At 39.5% G+C, this 19,665-nt stretch overlaps 1 protein-coding gene across 2 annotated transcripts in view; it reads left to right on the top strand.

Annotated features, from left to right (window-relative positions):
* The first annotated feature begins 469 nt into the window (after positions 1 to 469).
* Positions 470 to 19,665, top strand: part of POT1 (protection of telomeres 1) — a 90,922-nt gene continuing 71,726 nt past the window's right edge. For both annotated transcript variants that reach the window (XM_042467852.1, XM_042467851.1), the window contains exons 1-3: positions 470 to 797; positions 10,665 to 10,737; positions 12,416 to 12,510. In XM_042467852.1, the coding sequence (XP_042323786.1) occupies positions 672 to 797; positions 10,665 to 10,737; positions 12,416 to 12,510 (294 nt within the window). In that variant the 5' untranslated portion in view covers positions 470 to 671. The remainder of the gene's footprint in view (positions 798 to 10,664; positions 10,738 to 12,415; positions 12,511 to 19,665) is intronic.

Below are 19,665 nucleotides of genomic sequence, written 5' to 3'. Positions count from 1 at the left end.
AGAGAGAGAAGGGTCTGGTGCCACAACAAACTACATATCCCAGGAATCCATAGCATGGAGTGCCAAACTGCATCATTCCTACAATGCACAATGTACAATGCACCCTGAGTGGAGAAACCTCCTTCCCAGTAAACATATACAGGAAAGGAATGAACTGCTAACCCAATTTCAATAGCGCTTCAGTGGGGCTTTCTTCCAAGTGGGTTGTTTCCCTTTAAATACAGTATGTTTCAAGCTTTCCTCTATGACTTCCAAATTCCAATATAAAACATGGGTTCCCATATTCTGCACTGCAATGAAGCTTCTTCTATTAGTTCTTTTGAAGCTGCCAAGAATAGCCCCGCCTCCTACAAGAAAGGGAAAAAAGAACTGGCAAACAACAGTCCTATAGAGCTTCACTTTGGCAGGTGCGCATGCGTAGGGTGTCAGCGCCGCTTCCGGGTTGCGGAACCATAGAGAGCGGGGGAAAGGCTAGAGCGTCGCCAATACTGAAAAGCAAATGGCGGCCCTGGCAAAAAGGAAAGAAGGGAAAAGGGAAGGGGAGGTTTTCTCTCAGCGTTAGCCTCTCTTTGTGGGCGAATGTCCCCCAATAAGAGCTGCCTCATGAGAGAGCTCGCTCCCTTGCTGCTGATGCTGTTGTTCTTGCTTTCAGGGCTGTGGTTCTTCCATCCATGATGCCTGTGCAAGTGGTGAAGGGCTCCCTGCGGGTGCTGAAAAAGGCTCTGCCCAGGAACCTGAGGCGGGTGGAGCCCCAGGACTTGCAGCTGGGGCAGGACTACGCGGAGGTCTGTTTCCAGGTAACAGATAGGAATAGCCTCAGCAACAACAACAACGTGGGAGTGCCTGCATGGCAGAATGGGGTTGGGCTGGGTGGCCCTTGTGGCCTCCTCCAACTCTATGGTTCTATGAACAACAGCAGTAACAGCAGTGTTGGTTGACAGTGCCCTTTCCACCAAAGGGCCAAACAGCAAACCTGGTGGTGGTTGTTATTGCTGTTGTTATTGTTGCTGTTGTGTGCCTTCAAGTCATTCCCGACTTATGGCAACCCTGAGGTTTTTCTTTGCAAGGTTTGTTCAGAGGAGGTTGGCCATTGCCTTCCCATCGAGGCTGAGAGAGTGTGACTTCTCGTCCCCATGTCTGAACAGGGACTCGAACCCTGGTCTCCAAAGTCATCCAACACACACACACACACACACACAGAGAGAGAGAGAGAGAGAGAGAGTGTGTGTATATATAATCAGAAATAGATTGTAAAACATCAACTGTAAAATGCTAAACACAACACTATAAACCAGCAGTCCCCGAACTGTGCACTTTAAGGGATTTTGTACTTTGAATCCCAGACATGGCTGAGGCTTCTGGGAGCTGAACTCCAAAATGTCTCAAAGGGCACAGATTGGGGACCACTGTTATAAAATGCTAAAATAATAAAATAACATGCTAATATATATATATATTTTTGACTTGCATGTTATAAACCAGTCAGGGAATGCTAGTTAACTTGTAAGTGGCATAGAAATATAGCTACCACAGTGGTTCCCCAAACTGCCCTTTAAGCAATTTTTGACTTCAGCTCCTAGAAGTCTCAGTCATGTTGGCCAACAGTCTGGAGATCTGGGAGATGAAGTCCAAAATACGTCACAGTTTAGGGATCACTGGGCTACTGCTTATAAAAAACACATCCCTCTCTCCCTTCAATTTTTGATTTAGGAAAAGTATTTGTTGTGTGCCTCCAAGTCATTTTTAACTTACAGTGACCCTAAGGTGACTCTATCATATTTGGCTTTCTTGGCAAATTTCTTCAGAGGGGGTTTGCCATTGTCATTCTCTGAGGCTGAGAAAGTGTGGTTTGCCCAAGGTCACCAAGTAGGTTTTTATGCTCAAGCACAGAATCAAACCCTGATCTCTAGAGTCACAGTCCAATGCACAAAGCACTATACCACACTGGTGGTAGATTTCTACAGTCATAGTCCAATGCACAAAGCACTATACTACATAGGGGTAAAACAGATGGCCCCAAAGGAGCGGCTTGCTACAGCCTCTGAACACTGGATTGGGGCTGCAGCAACAGCACGATGCAGCCCCAAACTGGTATTTTTCCGACCCAAAATGTCACTCGTTTTGGAAGCAGAAAAAGGGTGTCTTTGCTGCTCCTTGGCACTTTTTAGCACTTCTTTTGGTGTCCAGCATCTGAGCACTGCACCAAAGGAGTGTTGAAATGCTGCCTGTTGTGCGGTCAAGCGGGTGGCGTGACGACGGTTTGGGGATGGAGTTGGTTGTGCGGCAGTCAGCTGCAATGTCCCCACTTAATCACAACACCAGCCCTTTTGGTCAGTCTGTTTAGCCTCTTAGGGGCTGTGCAGACTTCCCCTTTTTATAGCCAGATTTGAGTTGTGGCAACTGCACACCGCGGCCCTGATCTGGCATTTGCAGGCTGCAAAAAAGGAGCCGCAAAAGAGCTCCTTTTTTGTGCCTTGCAAAGGGTGCGATAGCTGCAGCCCTGTGGCTTTACAGGGCTTCTTCAGCGCTACGTTGTGTGGATGCAGCGCCAGAGGAGCACCATGACACTGCATGCTGAGTGATGTGGCGCACAGTGTCTTGGCGCCTGGGGACAGCTGGGACGTGTGTCATGTGTATCCTACACCCTGAGTGTCCCCAGGGCGCCCTTTGGCGGCAGTGTGCACAGCCCCTTAGTCTACAGAAGCTCACGCTACTAGTTTCTTTCTTTCAGTTCATCTCAAAGGTGCTACCGGATCCCTTTGTTTACTGATATTACAGACAAACACAGTGGCTAATCAATAAACATTTATACTGATATTACAGACTAACACAGCTAAGGCTTTGAATTCTAAACCAAAATACAATTCAGCACATTACAAACTAAAAAGAAACAATGGAGAGCAACAAACTATACTACTGCAAAAGCTAACAAAGAATGACTTCCAATTATCCTTCGTGGTTTTATGGTATTTCCTAAAATCTTACCTCACTCTCTGTAATGCAGCATCTGTCACTTTAACTCCCTACTAATTTTCAAAACCAATGGTCCCAAGTAAACACATTTTAATTGCCTAAAATAAGCCCCCGCCCTCTTTCAAGGTTTGTCTCCTTTCCCATGCAAACATACAGGGACTGGGATATGAAAATGCCAAGCAGGCAAAGCAGCTACTCATTGCAGAATAGTTAGCCCTCTTTGTTTTGCAGACATCATGCCTTTGGTATTTGCACCAATGAATTTCAAGGGTATTACTGTACTTCTGTATAGACTGCAACCTAACTGTGCATCTAACACTGTAGAAGTACTGCCGTTTGACACCACTTTAAATGTGGCTTCATCCTGTGGAATCCTGGGATTTGTAGTTTTTACAAGGTCTTTAGCCTTCTCTGCCAAAGCATGCTGGTGTCTCACAAAACAACAAATCCCATGATTCTTTAGGATAAGTCATGATAAAGTGATTTCAAACTGCATTATTTCTACAGTGATGATGGATCCTGCTTTTGAGTTGACGATGGCTGCCACTGTTTGTATGTCTGTGACATTCAATTCATATCTCTATATATTGAGTTCAGTAGGACCTTATTTCTAGATGAGGAAATACAGGCATACCTCAGTAAACAAAACCTCTCACACTGAAAATGTTTTACAGAGTCTTTTAGTGACTGCCCAGTCCCCTTTCTTCCTTGTCTTCTGACTAGCTGGAGGTTTTATAGCAGTGGCTGCAGTATTGGGAGGGAGGTGAAGGAGGGCTGAAGAGACACAGACTTTAAGGCAAGTTGCAGCAGCATTTTTATAGAAAATAATACAATAGACCTTGAGCTGGGGAAGAATGAGATTTTGATACAGCTGTGGGTGTCTGCCTATCACAAATGAGGTAAACAGAAGCTGCATCCAGGAAGGGGGAAAGAGATAAGCCTGCCTTACCAGCTATCCCCAGCAGTGTTGCCAAGAAGCCTCGGAGATAATTCCCCAATCATTTGGCCAAAACTCACCAAATCCCCCCCCCATATCTCACCAAATACTTATTTCAACTTTCAAAATTACCATTAAAACCAATCACCAAAATCACACCAAAGGCTCTGAAAAGTACCCATTTTGGTGTGAAAGTCACCAGATTGGCAACACTGAATTATGTTAAAAAACAACATAAATGTAGTCGTTTGGTCACCAAAACAAAATTGTAAGATAAGTGGAGGTTTGTCAAAGAAAAAAGAAATCCCTACATTCGTTTTGGAAGAAATCTTCTAGTGGTTTATAAAGGGTGCAAAATACTTTTACATATTTATAGAAATCTCACTTGATATGTGTGAAGATTACTATACATCCATCCCTCCACATTTGTGGCTTTGACTTTTGCGGATTTGATTATTCATGGATTTTATTAGTGTGTTTTCTCTAGAACTATCTAGGTTCTCCAGTGCAACTCTATGGTCAACTTGAACCAAAAGTCACACTGAAGGACCTAGAGACTCCGAGAGAGAACACTCCATCAGGTATTTGTAGCTCCTCCAGCATAATTCTATGGTCAATGTCTGTCAGATGTTGACCACAAAGTTGCACTGGAGAATGTAGACATTCCTAGAGAGGTGTTCTCTTAGGAAAAAACATATTTTTTTTGTTATTTGCCGTTTTCCACATTCACAGGGGTCCTATGCCCCTAACCCCAGCGAAGGGACAAGTGCATATGTTTGTGGCCCCCTCTTCCTATGAACTCATGGAAGTCTCTTTTGCATACACTAAAGCACAAGCTGGATTTTTAATTAACATAATACACCATGCCTAATTGTACACAATGTGTACAAATGTATATTACTGATAAATAAGAAAGATTTTAATCTGTTTTCTTTATTTCTTTCCTGAAGACATAACAGCAGTTCAATCATAACGTGATCCCAACATGTACTTGAAAGTTAAAATCAGTTATCTTAATTAAAATAAGATCCTATTGGGTGTATCAGTCTTCTCTACGTCGGACTAGAGTTATAAAAATTTTGAAGTTAAAAAACAACACAGTGTACTAGAAAACTTACTGATGGGTCCACAGCTTTTCATTTAGGTCATAAAACTTAATCAACATTGTGATAAAAGGTTCCAGTCTGGTGATTTAATAGATTTTTTTTCTTCATAAAGAATCGATTGGGTCTCCTAGATTTATGAACAGATAACTCTTTTAACTAGAGGGAACATATGATTTTCATTTTATTTCTTCAATAGACTGTTTCTAACCATAATTTTCTGTAGTCTAGTAGTGATTCCAGCACAAGGAATGCATGTTGTGTTGCTCCATCTGTGTTTAGAGTGTGTTCTCAGCTTGAGAGCTTAGTGTTAGTTACTACATTATATTAGGGGTGACACACAAACTTTCTTAATATACAGACTAGAACACAGGAGACCAATCTTTCTCAACATGTTTACTTTATTTGATGTTGATGAACTTAATTTTGAAGTTTTTTTAATCTCTACTGGCACTTGGGGATGTAGACTAAACTTTAATTTTGTTCACCGTGAAAGCAATCTCTAGAGAGCGAGCGAGCATGAAATTCAGTCTTCATTACTGTTTCTCTTATGTGTACACATGCACCATAGATTATGTATTTGTCTTCCTTGATGATCACTGAAGCAAGCATTACAAATTAAAAAATAGTTTATGTGAGCTGTAGAAAGTTTATAAGGGGGGAAAAAATCTGTGTCAGCTTTGCAAAAGTACAGAACGTATTTAAATGGGCTCGCAGAAAAATACTACATTGTCTAATCGACAGTAAGTCCCACTAAGGCTGCATCAGAAATAATGCAGTTTGTCACCACATTAACTACCATGGCTCAATGCTATGGAATTCTGGGAACTGTAGTTTTGTGAGATATCAGAGAACTGTGGTGCCACAGCAAACTGGAGTATAGGATTCTACCCTAAACAGTCAACATACAGATGTACTGCTCTCTGTGTTCTCCAAATTAAACAATACCATCCAGGTACTAGAAAGGCATTGTTAACATGACTGGAGAAAAACACAGACGTCCAAATAATTGGGAGGCCCTGTTGGTTGGTTCAAATGGAGCCCAGTAAGGATTGTGCATGGTGAGTTGGCACAGACCTGGCATACTTGCAGGGCTGGAAATGAAATGACATTTCCTGAACAGGACAAGTCCACACTGCAATGTTCTGTTGCTGCTTCTCCTTATTCTGTCCGTTACATCACACTTTTAGGCCTATTCTTGTTCTCTCTCCCCTGCCCCAAGTCATACTGTTAGGCAGCAACCCTGCCAGAGGAAGGGCCAGGTTTGTCATGAAAGTATACCTCAAACATTGAACTTTAACATGGGGTAGAATGAACATCACATTAGTGATGTCTGATGTGAGACTGATCAGATTGCTTAGTTGAATTGTTTAATAAAGTTACTTGAATCTAAGAAGTACTCTATTTTTCAAAGATATAGCCGTGTTAGAAAGATCTTGTAACTGTAGCACCTTTGAGACTAACTGAAAGAAAGAAGTTGGCAGCATGATCTTTCGTAGACTTAAGTCTACTTCCACAGATGCATTTCTATTTTTCAAAACACCTTTGAATTCTGATATTTATTGTTGTTTCTCTTTTTTATTTATAAACACCCACACTTCTCCCAAAAAAGATAGTAAAAGGAAGCCAAAGGGAGAGAAGAAAAAGCAAAGCCACGTTGCAGTAACATTTATAAAGAGATGCTACTATAAACTAAACCTTTGCCTCATGCCTTTTTTTCTGGTTTATGTCAACCCTTAGGCAAGCCTATCATACGATTTTCTTGGCAAGATTTTTCAGAGAGGATTTGCCTTTGCTTTCCCCTGAGAGAGAGTGATGGATTTCCATCGCTGAGCAGGGATTTGAACCCTAGTCTCCTAGCATCTTAGTGCAGTGCTCAGACCACTGGCTCAAACTAAGCCTAAAGATTGCTATAAGCAGGCCATATGTACAAATAAGTGTTTAAGTAGAAATAATGATGATGTTAGGATACACATTCAAATATAGATAGAATGAGGTTTTGAGACCATGAATGGAAATGTTATTTATCTTGAAGCCTATGCTTCTATACAGCTGTAAGGGTTCAGGTCTCATCTGCATTACAGAAATAATGCACTATGACACCACCGTAATAGCTGTGATTAAATGCTATGGAATTCTGGGATTTGTAGTTTTGTGAGATACTTAGCCTTCTCTGTCAGCTCTGGTGCCACAACAAACTATAAATCCCAAGATTCTACAGGATGGAGTCATCACTGTTAAAGTGCTGTCAAACTGCATCATTTCTGCAATACAAAGGAAGCCTCAAAGAATTCATTTCTGCTGCCTCTGAGAGGCATAAACCCAATTGCTTGTCCTAACTAGAGTACATTCATTCAATCAATGAGATTTGTACAAAGTTTAATTAACATTCAGCACTTGAGTCTGTAGATTTGGTCAAGACTAGGAATTAGATGTAAATATTACATTACAGAATGTACTTTAGCAGTGTATGAAAACCAGCGACTACCAAAATCCTTTAAAGGCAAAATCATCCGAGATGATAATTTTTAATGAAAAGGAAGTCACCAAAAGGCATAGTGACATGAACTAGCTAGCTTCTGCCTAAAATGGAGTTGTGGTTTCTGATGCCTGAAACACCCTCTTACAATCTTAATTTTCAATCTGGTTAAATCTACTGCATCTACATTTAAGTTACAGATCCTAAGGGACCGTACAGAGAGGCCAAAATAAAGCTGCTTCGGGTCACTTTGGAGATATGCTTTATTTTGGCCTGTCTGTACAGGGCCCAAGACATCTTTCCATTGATAGTTGTGAAGGACATTATAGTTCCTTACCCCACTTAAGTCTCATCCCCAGAAAGTCAATTTTTCTGCATTTTGAAATATTTATAAATTACTGTCATGCTATTCTAGTCTTCCGCAACGAGTGTGGCAAGATATTACAAGCAATGCTTTATCCCAAGTAGTTCTCAGATTTCTTCTTAGCCCTTACTATCTAGCTGCAGTCATCAATTGGTCCTTTCCTTTGGCTCTTGTCAGCTTTAACTGTACTTCATCCTCTGTTCTGAATGTGAAAGTAAGCAGATGAAGGCCTCCTTGGGGTTACAGCAACTCCAGACAGCTAAGTGACTGTCTCTTTCGTATTCATTTCACCTTTGTTGGCATCTAAGTCCCCAAATGCAAATATTTGGTTGTCTTGGGCTACAAACCAAGCTCTGAATTATAATTTCAGTGGTTAAAGTGCTAAAAAGCGAAAGGGAATGTTTCAGTAAATTGGTGAGCAAAGCTAATATACATATCGGTTCCATTAAATTCAGTTATATTATTTTGAAGTAAGTCTGAAGAGGACTATATGGTGGCAACCACCCTTGACTCCAAGTTTACAAAAAGAGGCACTTTAATCCATCTTCCTCTATGTACTTGTACTGTTGAATCATCTTAGTATAAGAATTTAGTCTGCCACCAGTTAATGCTAATGAATTAGATATGGCAACAGAAGGGGAAAATGCGTTAGAAGTTGGTAAAGATCACTTCCATAATCTATTCCCATATAAATAAGAGGGGTGCATGGGTTAGTTATGGTGTCAGTATAAAATACACCTTCAATTTTTATTTTATTTTGAGTATTTATACCCAGCTTCTCAGCCACAAAGGCTTTCAGAGTGGTTTACAAATTATTAATTTGACAATTGCCTGCCCTCAGGTTTACAATCTAAAAAAGACATGAGACAAAAGGAGAAGGCAATGCCAGTTGGGGAGGGGATCAGGTCCAGCAGATACTGCCGATTCTTCGGTCCCTCCAAAGCCAAGAAGGTGGCTGTTGGAATGGAGGAAGAGTCTTCTATCTGCTTCGGGATCTATGCATATATACCTTTGGATTGTGATAGATAATTTCTTCAGGAGAAACTTGTCTCAGTGGGAGGAGAGAATTTAAAACAACCTTGAACCTGTTGTCTAAAGAAACCAACTGAGTAACTGTGGAAGTCTGGCACAGAAGTGCTGTTAACAAGGAAACTAGCTCTTGTTAATTTGAAAGAAGCATTTACTGGGGCATCTGCTAACGTGTCAAGGATTGCTCCGGAGGATCCACATCTGTTTTCCACCTAGAAGTAGGTTTGAAATATGTTTCTATGATCACAGTGGTTGTGCCGTATCTTTATTGTTCTTGCGTTACTGCCGCCTCTCAGAACAGACAGAAGCCATAGCTTTTACCCTAAATATATGGCAGAAGAGAATAGGTAAATTGTGATTAGATATGGTTTAACACAAATACGTATTACTTCACCTGATATCTCCTGCTGTCCATAACATTTACATTTTTGTACTTAAGAAATTCAGTGGGTTCAGTTTGAAAGAAGTGAACAGTATGCCAAGCACTAAACGGAGGAACAAGCATTATGTTCATAGCTGGCCCTCTAAGTTCTTTATTTGTTTTCATTATTTTTCTGCTGCCTCTTAGGTCTGTTCATTTTTAGGGCTGCTCATATCTGCAATCTCATTACATCTGCAACATTAAAAACAGCTGTCTAAAAACGTTATACAGGCCCAGAGCAGCAATTCAGATAAACTCCAATTAAAAACAAAACACGGCAGGTGAAAGTGTTAAAACTCAGCTCAACACACAGTACATATGTATTAATTTGGATACAGGGTTGTGTTTCCTTTATCCAGAAATTTGAAATGCTCTAAAATAGTCCACATGGGTGCCTGGATAGTGACACCTTTGCTTTATGATGGTTCAGTGTACACAAACTTAGTTTCATGCAAAAAAAATATTTAAAATAATGTGTATAAAATTACCTTCAGGCTATGTGTATCAGATGTATATAAAATATAAGTGAGTTTCTTGTTTAGACATGGGTCCCATCTCCATGGTATCTCATTATGTATATGCAAATATCCCCAAATCCAAAGAAATATGAAATCTAAAACACTCATGGTTCCAAGCATTTTGGATACAGCATACTCAAACTGTAGTTTATGTTTATATTGTGTAGCATGATGATTATGTTTTTATATTATACACCATTTTGATAAATGTTTAAAGTGCTATATAAATGTATTAGATACATATTTAATTGTACTCCATCTTGTATGAAAGTATTTAATGTGTTAAAATAATCAAATAAGTGAAAGAGCAGTGTGTCTTTTTTATGCAGAACCGAAATACATATAAGAACTGAATTAAATGCAATTAATCATCAGAGTCCTAGCTCCCAATGTGTCTCTGGAGCACAAAAATGAATGCTCCAATTAATTTGGTAGTTGTTGAAAGCCATGGGGGTCTTGGATTTCCTATAGCAAATGAATATTGTATTCTGTGGAATTTGTTACTATCTCAGAAAACAATATTGGATGTGAATGTAGGCTTCCAGTAAGTCAACTCTTTCCTCAGTTTTTAAAAACAGGAATTCTCCACCCTTCATGATAGCTGTCAGGCTGTCAGAAGAGAACAATAATAGATTTTCACCACTAGATTATATGCTTTTACAGTGTTTAGAAGTGCTTTCAGAATCTTTCTGCTACTAAGCTGCAAGAAATTGCAGGGCAACATAGACAATTAATGCTGGTACATATATGCTGAGTTGACATTAAGGAAAATACATAACTGACAATTTCTGTTGTGAAGGTTTCCAATGTATTAATTAGATTTCCCCCCTCTCATTTTAGGGAACAGTGGTCATTATCTGCCAGTTAACTACACTAGGAAATGGGACATCTTTCTTCAAAATTGTACTCCAAGGTATCTAAACACAGTGTTCTTGGTTGTCTTCAGTGTACTGCACATGCATGGAGAGTCAAAGATGTGGGTGGAAATTCAAGAGATCAAAGATGGAGGAGAAAAAAGAGCTATTATATTATGTAAACCAGGAATGAGAAACTTTTGAAGCTCCAAATGACTTGGACTTTCCATTCCCGTAATTTCTTGTACTACTTGGTTGGTCATCTCAAAGTCAAAATATCTGCAGGATCACATGGTCCCCACCCTGTCATCTAAACAAGGGGCTGTGCAAACAGCCCCAAAGGGGTGGCCTGCAACTGCCCCTTTTTCAGCCAGCATGCTACAGCCCCAATTCCAGGGCATGATAGTCACGGCTATATGGTGCTACTTCGGCGCTGCATCATGTGGATGCACCGCTGAAGGAGCATTGTGACGCCATGTGCTGTGCTGTGCGCAGTGTCACAGCACCCTGGGGGTAGAGCTGGGGCATGCATCGTGTATGCCCCAACTCTGCCCCCATGCCCGCCAAAAGTGCTGGTCTGCACAGGGCCTAAGTGTGATAGTGGGAGAAATAATTTCTTAGATGAAATAGTATCTGACATTCTGAATTCCATCAAGTAAGCTGTAATTTCTTTGCAAAATTAATGTGCCATGTTAAATAAGAACTGCTGATGAAACATATCTTTCAGTTCCTTCCTCTGTGTGGGTGATGCAAACCATTGTGCTCATGGAAGCTTCATTTATAGCAAGATTGGAGACCATGGATCAAAACACACCACAAAAATAATCCAGTTTGAGACGGCTTTAACTGTCCTGGCTCAGTGCTAGAGAACCCTGGAAACTAGCTTATTGTAGCACCAAAGAGCTCTCTCACAGAGGAAGCTAACTGTCTCACAAAACTACAGTTCCTAGAATTCTCTAGAACAGAGCCAGCACAATTAAAGCGCTCTCAAACTGGATTATTTCTATAGTTTGTTTTGGACTTATAAAGCCCTTCAGATAATCAAACTGCAGCTTCCATCAGTCCCTGCTGTACAGAAAGCTGTATAGATTTTTTTATCTGTCCAGTTAAACACAGTACTGTGTACAGTACATACATGGTTGGATCTTCATTGGAAGGTGGAAAAATAGCAGTCTGACATCTACAAAGCCACACATGTTCCATACCTATATAGCTTGCTGGGTGCAGCTTATTCCTTAGCCATTGCTATGGCCTTCTGAGAATGAAATGTATGCTTTGTAGCTGGACTGTTTGCTATCTTAAATGATATATGTGTATGGGAACTACTCCAGTGTCCCAGACCTCTCTGTAAGCATCACCTTTTCTTTGTTGTATTCAGTTAAATATCACAATGCAGATGTATTTAGGTGTACAAAATGGGTTAAATGAGACCATAAGGGAGGAATTGTGCTAGCCCTGCCCCCTCCACCATTGCTTTGATTTATGAAAAAATTGTGGTTCTGAAGAGGAATGGCTCTTCTGTGGTTGGGAGATCTCTGAGTGAGCCAGGAATCTGGAGGGTCCAAGTTCTGGTTCATGTGGAGACCCCACTCCAGGAAGAGTTCATTTTTCTCATGATCAAAGCAGTGTCAAAGGAAGAAGAGGCTGATGTACTTCCTTCTGCTTCTGTTGATTTGCACACCTTTATTCTCTCCTGAATAGAACTTAACACTCACTAAATATGTATGACTTTTTCAGGCTCAGAAGATTCATCATCCACAGCAGGTACCCTCATCAATACATTAGTGTTTGGCAAATTGGCAGAAGACTGTTCAAAACATGTACATAAAGGGGTAAATGTTTTGTTTATCTTAATCTTCAAAAAATGTGAGTTTTTGCACTGCTCCAAAGATTTGGTATATTTGCAAAACTATATATGGTTGTCCTTGACTAAATGATTGCTAAATAAATATCAGGTGCTATCTTGTGGGTGCTGTTCCTTCAGATGTCAGATCTGACCTTGGTGGTACATGCCCTGGTTACATCCCATTTGGACTGCTGTAATGTGGGTCTGCCTTTAAAGAGTGTTTGAAACTTCAGCTGATCCAAAGAGCTTCAGCCAGGCTGTTAACTAGAGCAGGTTACAGAGACTACACTATGCCCTGTTAAAACAGTTCCATTGTCTGCCAGTTTGTTTCTGGGCACAATTCCAAGTATTGGTTATGACCTATAAAGCCCTATATGGCTCAGGTCCACGCTATTTGGCAGACCATATCTCCCAGTATGAACTGGCCCAGGCTCTGAGATCTTCTGGAGAGGTCCTTCTCTCCGTCCCATCACCATCGCAAGCACAGTTGGTGGGTATGCAAGAGAGGGCCTTCTCTCTGGCTGCTCCTAGACTCTGGAATTCTCTTTCCAGGAAGGTCAGATTGGCTCCCTCCTTGTTTGCCTTCTGTCAGCAGGCTAAGACTTACCTGTTCAGACATGCTTTTAAAACGGAATGTTTGTAAAGGACTGGCTTGGGATGTTGTTTCATTTTAAAATGTTTTGTACAGTTTTATCTTTTAAAAATGTATTTTATTCTTTTAATAGCTATCTATTTTAGCATTGTAATAATTTAATTCCGCTTTAATGCACTTCTTTTCTATGTTTTGAATTGTGTTGTTCTTTTATTCTTTTAATATTGTGAAGCCACTCTGAGTCCCAGTTCTGGGAAAAGAGCAGGATACAAATGATGATGATGATGTTGATGAAGTTGATGTGTAATCTGTCTGGGTACCTGGGTGAATTTTACTGTGGTATTTTAATATTAAAGCTCTGTTTCAGTGTTTTAACCAGAATTTTACTATAATGGTACTTGAGGAAAGAGTATTGTGGGAGCATCTTATAGAAAAAAGATACAGGCATACAAAGCCTTTTGACAGTGAAGCTCCTTTTTACAAAGTAAAAATGTTATCCTCCACCTCTTTTCATCATCTGTGTAACTGAAAGGTTTTTTTTTTTTAGCAGCATTAATATTGGGAGGATAGTGAAGGATGGCTGGGAAGAATGCATGAGACCGCATATACCTGTTTAGTTAAAAGTTTTTCTGTAATTGTTTGTGTATGCATTCATTTCTGTATTATGCCATGATGCTAGTGTTCTCCATGAACCATTTACAAGCTTTCTGTTTTAATTGTGTTCCTTCTGTGTTCACATTTCATTAATGGATATCTGCTAGGTTATTTCCTTATGCTATCATGCAGTCCTGAGTGTCAGCATGTGTAGTGGATTGAGCATTGAACTTTAGCACTGGGGATCAGGGTTCAGTTCCCCTCTCTGCAATGGAAACCCGCTGGGTAACGTTGGGTGAGTAATATAATCTCAGCCCCTGAAAACCCAGTGATAGGTTGATTTTAGAGTCGCTGTAAGGCAGAAATGACTTGAAGGCAAACAACAACAACACTTTGTAGTCCAGCTGTGTATTTGTAAAATGTGGGCTAGACAAGGCAACTGTTACATGGATTTGTAATTGGTTGACTGGCTGAACTCAAAGGGTGCTCAACAATGGCTCCTTTTCATCCTGGAGAGAAGTGACCAGTGGGGTCCCACAGGGGTCTGTCCTGGGCCCTGTGCTATTCAACATCTTTATCAATGATTGGAGGACAAAATTGGGGACATGCTTATCAAATTTGCAGATGACACCAAATTAGAGGAGTAGCTAATATCCCAGAGGACAGGATAAAAATTCAAAATAAACTGAATAGACTAGAAAGCTGGGCCAAAGCTAACAAAATGAAATTCAAAATGGAGAAATGTAAAGTACTGCACTTAGGGCGGAAAAATGAAATGCACAGATATAGGATGGGCGACACCTGGCTAAATGAAACTACGTCTGAAGGAGATCTAGGAGTCCAAGTAGACCACAAGTTGAAAGTGAGTTAACAGTGCGATGCAGCAGCTAACAAAGCCAGTGCAGTTTTAGGCTGCACCAATAGGAGTATAGTGTCTAGATCAAGGGAAGTTATAGGGCCACTCTATTCTGCTCTATTCTCCAGTTCTATGAATAGCTAACCTGCTAAAAGGTAAAGTTCCAGTATAGTCATATGGATGCTGAACATATACAGCTTCCTTCACTGGCTTGACTCCTGACTTTCATGGTCCGAGAGATCTTAATGCTTGATTTTCAATTGCTAGTGAATGTTGTGAAGTCAAATCAGTATGAAAGTATCCTAGTGAGACTAGGTACTAGTTTAAATGCTAATTCTTAAATGGCCACTTTCATCTGACTTTTAAACCCCCTCTCCCGTTTAAACATAAAATGCAGTTTATGACTATGCTAATAACACAATACCATCTTGTATTAGATTTTCAGTTGCCAAAACTTCCTCCGTCGATATTCAGTTCTGTCACCATCCTATCTGAATAGTTTGTATCATTTATGTCATTATTGTCTTCTGAGTTTTTGTATATTATTTCCGAGTCTTATATTTGGGGATAACTGATAAGATTGTGCAAACAATTGTCTTATATTTTGTAATTTCACAGTCATATTGTAAACTCTATGTTCTTCTTTGTGACACGAATACTTGGTTACATTCATCCTTCCACATTTGTGGCTTTGACTTTTGTGGATTTGATTATTCATGGATTTTATTAATATGTTCTCTCTAGAATTATATAGGTCATCAAGCGCAGCTCTATGGTCTTCTGTACAATAACAGTTAAATAGCCTGGCCTGAGTCCATTTCTTACATTTCTGACAATTTGACATAGGTGAACATAAACAGAATGGCTTGGGGCTCAGTTTGTATTTAACGAAAATTTAATGAAAAATGTCTCAAATACAAATGTGGAAGAAACAATAACACAGTATTTGAGTTAGTCTTTCTTTTCAGTTTTGTCTACTGTAATGTTAAGAATAGATATGTCAAAAAAAGTTTGCTTGACTAACCATTGATTAAGACAGCACAGTTTGATTAATGACAATTACCAGCCTTTGAAGTTAGTTTTGAACAGAGTAATATTTATTTCAGTTTTGGAGATTATTCTTTTTTTGTGCCTTGCCTTAGCCCAGCCTTCTCCAATCAGGCACCCTTCAGAACTTCTAGACTTCAATCCTCATCCTCCCAACTATGTGATAGGATTTGCGTAGAACACATTTGGAGGCACTGGGCTATCAAAGAATCTTAGATAAAGATAATGTTTTCAGAATGTTTTGTAGTCCAGGAACCAGACTTCTATCATCTCTCTGGGAGCCTGATCTCAAATTAATCTCAAAAAGGGATATTTTAGGTAAATTAACAAAACAGGGGCTCTCCAGAATAGGAAACCAGCTGTACCAGATTGAACTGGATAGCTCTACATGGGAGAAACCCAAGGCACTAAGCCATGGTGGGATCTCTCAGGATTGGAATCAGCACTATCCCTAGACTATGGAAAGGTGATAGTGAGCTGGGAGATTGCTTGCATCTAGCAGACAAAGAGTCTGGAAATTGAGTTTTTCATCTGAGAACATTTACACCAATTGTCTGGTTGTTACTGCATATAACACCCCCCCCCCCCCCCCCCCGAAAGTTGTTTAAACTCATCAACTACTAGCATCCTGCCCTTAGGAGCCATTTCTGGGTATAAATGTAGATGCCTTGGCACCAGAAAATTGGTCTAGTTTACAACTGGACAGAAACTGTTTGATTTCAGCTGAGCACCTCAGGAGGTGGCCACCCTACATTCTGTCAGCAGCTACAAAGCCACATCTAATCTGGCTGTCCCTACGCTTTAGGATCAGTAGAGTATTACCTCTCAGCAACCCTATAACTCACTATTACCTATCACCTTTGCTTCATTAGTTCTTGTGTATGTGTGTGTTTTTGCATACTCCCTTGTTTTAATAAAACTACATTAATTTGGAAACTGTCTCTGGAGTTCTCTGGGTTCAGAGCTATTAAACATAGGTGAGGTCCCTGCTTCCTGTTACCAAAAGCCTTTTCGTTACTCCCTATTGAGCTAAACTAATTTCCCCATTGAATACAATTAGTGTGTGCCTCTTCAGGACCCTCTTCAATTTCACTATCAGTTTGCACATGGTATACCACCTTCTGCATCCCATTCTCACTGGTAGGGGAGTTAAAAACTCTGTCTGCTGTCACCATATGCCTCCTTAAATAATAAAAAAGTCATCTAATGGTAGTCTGCAGCTAAGCAAATTTATCCAAGGTGTCCTACTACAAATACTGTAGCTCTTTGTTATTTCTATGAATATCAATATAAAGTAAGTTTTTAAATGTTCTTGATCACTAAACATCTTGAGGTTACAGTTATCAGTGCAGTTTCAGCATATGGTAACTGCCTAATGTGTTGTCACTGTAAAAGCTTAATGCAAGTATCATTCTTTTGAGGCAGATCAAACCCACTTGTTGTCTTTGCCAGCACAACAGGAGGTGAGCAAAAAGCCACATGCTGTTCTGCATGCCAGCATTATAATATAGATTGAGCACTGGGAGGTTACTGGAGTTATTGAATCAGCTCTTCTGCCACCACTTCCTATAAAGTGTCTGAAATTTAATTAAGGGCCTATTCCTTTCTTGATAAAAGGGAAAATGTTAAAACAAGGCCCAAAGCACCAATTAGGAAATCACAGAGATCAGTACTGAGGAAACTGAGCTGCAGACCATAGCCCTTGAGCTGGAAACTTCAAGCAGCCAGATAAGTTAGCACTGAAGTGTTTGAATCTCCCTTGTAGTCTGGGTCTCTGTTATCCTTTCTGTGCTTCTGAAACGTGTAAAGTTTTTTTTTTAAGCTATAAATATGAGAACTGGGGACAATCTCAACCACTATACTTCTGTGACTTTGCAATTTTAGGGAACAAAATTAGCAAACTGTTAGTATTTTAAGTTAACAAAATTTGTCAATAGTGCACAGTGGTGTAAGGAGGAAAGGACTTGTGAAAAGAAGATGAAACAGTAACCAAAAAGGGGGGTATTTTCATACCATTGCAGCTTCTGCTCCATTATATTTCATATATTCATTATATACAGCACAAGATGGGCTTTACCATGTTAGACATAGGTATAAGTGATACCTTTGTTATGTGTTTTATAATGTTTTTCTAAGAATATTAACTTTCTGCTTAAATTATAAACTCAGACTATAGAAGTCACATTGGCTTCATGAAAGGAGACAGATAGAATGGGAAATGTTATATTTTAGATCTAGCATATGGTGGTGGCAGTGGTAATGAAGATGATGACCAAAGTGCAATATAATACTAATGTAACTAAATGTCTTCCAGCATACATATGCTGGATCCTAGACTTGTGGATGACTATGGAGGGACCTGGAAGTAGCCAGTGCAATAATGTGCTATTCTGGCACCCAAAGAGCTGAATGAGAGCTTTCAGGGTCCTCTCTGGGGAAAGCAGTGTTTGTGTTGTTTTGCAGGGAGTAGAGCTGTAAAACAGAGAACAGAGTTTTTGTGCAAGGAGGGATTGGATACCTCCTGGACTAACTTTGAGAAGTGTTACTGCTATTGCCATTGCTGAGTGAACATAATGACCCAGTTTAATCCTGACTCATATTCTTTAATGTTATGTGTAAGAACAGTAAACAGTAATACAGTGTTGTTCAAAATAAAACTTAAAATTCCATCTTAGACTATTATCTTAGCACTGTGATTCTACACAAGATTAAAAGTTCTTCTTAGACAGCTGGACGATTAGGATGTGTTTGAAAGTGTTAACCTGAGTCAGCAATGAAGTTCCAGAATCACTTCTGCATCCAATAAGATCATAAAATGCTGAAGTAAGAATATTTTGATGCAGAGCATAGCTCTTTGGTTTGTACCTGTTTTCATCATTTTTAAAAGGCAAATAAACTTAATCTGCTCTTGGTAGGGTCACTATTAAATGAAGACTTAGAGCAGTCTTTTCAGATTCTCTTGACTAATCATTTAAGTTTGTTGTTATTTTAGGAACCAAATTGAAAACGGTTAACAAATTCTGGAATTCCCCTTTCCCTTGTGTTTCATGGTTAAGAAATACAACCTATCCCATTTTAGTTTTATTTTAAGTATACTTTTATTGAGAGAAATTTGATAGAACAGTAGCATAAATAAGATGTATATTTTTTCCCATTTATGGTACAGAATGCAATTTTCTCTTCATTAAGCTTTATTTGTATTTGTTTTCACACTCTTTGAAAATAGTTCAATCTGTCTGTATCACTTAGGTTAGAAGTCTTTGCTACCAAACATTAAGGCTTAGGATTTTAAATCATTTACAGAAGTATTGTTGGAGAGTGCTGATGTAGCAAAAAGAACATTGATAGTGCAGTGTTGTTGTTTTTTTTACTAAAACTGCCAGCTTTAATCCAAAAACTCTTTCATTTATTTTAATCAAATAAACACATGAACAACAGCATGGACATGGAAAGCAAAGGGGAGTGCTGTTCTTACAAGAGTGATTGCAAAGAAATAAGCTCAGAGGCTGAGAATGCATCTCAGGATGAGTACATCCATCTCTTGATACTTAAAGTGGTTCGAACGAAATTGAGACTGCACCTTAAAACTAAGGCAATGCCAGAATTAACTAAAGTAAAGTAGCCTTTAAGTTACATTGCAATTCCCTGTACTCCATTTCATCTTCTCAGACATCTCACTTAGTTTTCCTGCCTATCATTGATGCAGTATGTCCAGAATTTTCTTGTTTTCTCCTCCCATGCCTTGATGGGAGTGAGTAGTGTAGTAAGGTTAAGGATACAAAGCAGTTTGCATAGATATGCTTTATACCTCTGTGACTGCTGCCAAACTGCATCATTAATGCAGTTTGACACCACTTTAACTGTCTTGGTTCCATGCTATGGAATCCTGGAATTTGTAGTCGGGGAGAGAAGGCTAAATATGTCACAAAAGTACAAAACCCAGAATATATTTATTGTTTTATGTACAGCGCTGTGCAAATCTACAGCGCTATAATAATAATAATAATAATAATAATAATAATAATAATAATAATAATAATAATAATAATAAT

Source organism: Sceloporus undulatus, chromosome 5 (assembly GCF_019175285.1).
Source record: "Sceloporus undulatus isolate JIND9_A2432 ecotype Alabama chromosome 5, SceUnd_v1.1, whole genome shotgun sequence".
Classification (NCBI taxonomy): Eukaryota; Metazoa; Chordata; class Lepidosauria; order Squamata; family Phrynosomatidae; genus Sceloporus; species Sceloporus undulatus.
This window is presented reverse-complemented; position numbering and strand designations above follow the sequence as displayed.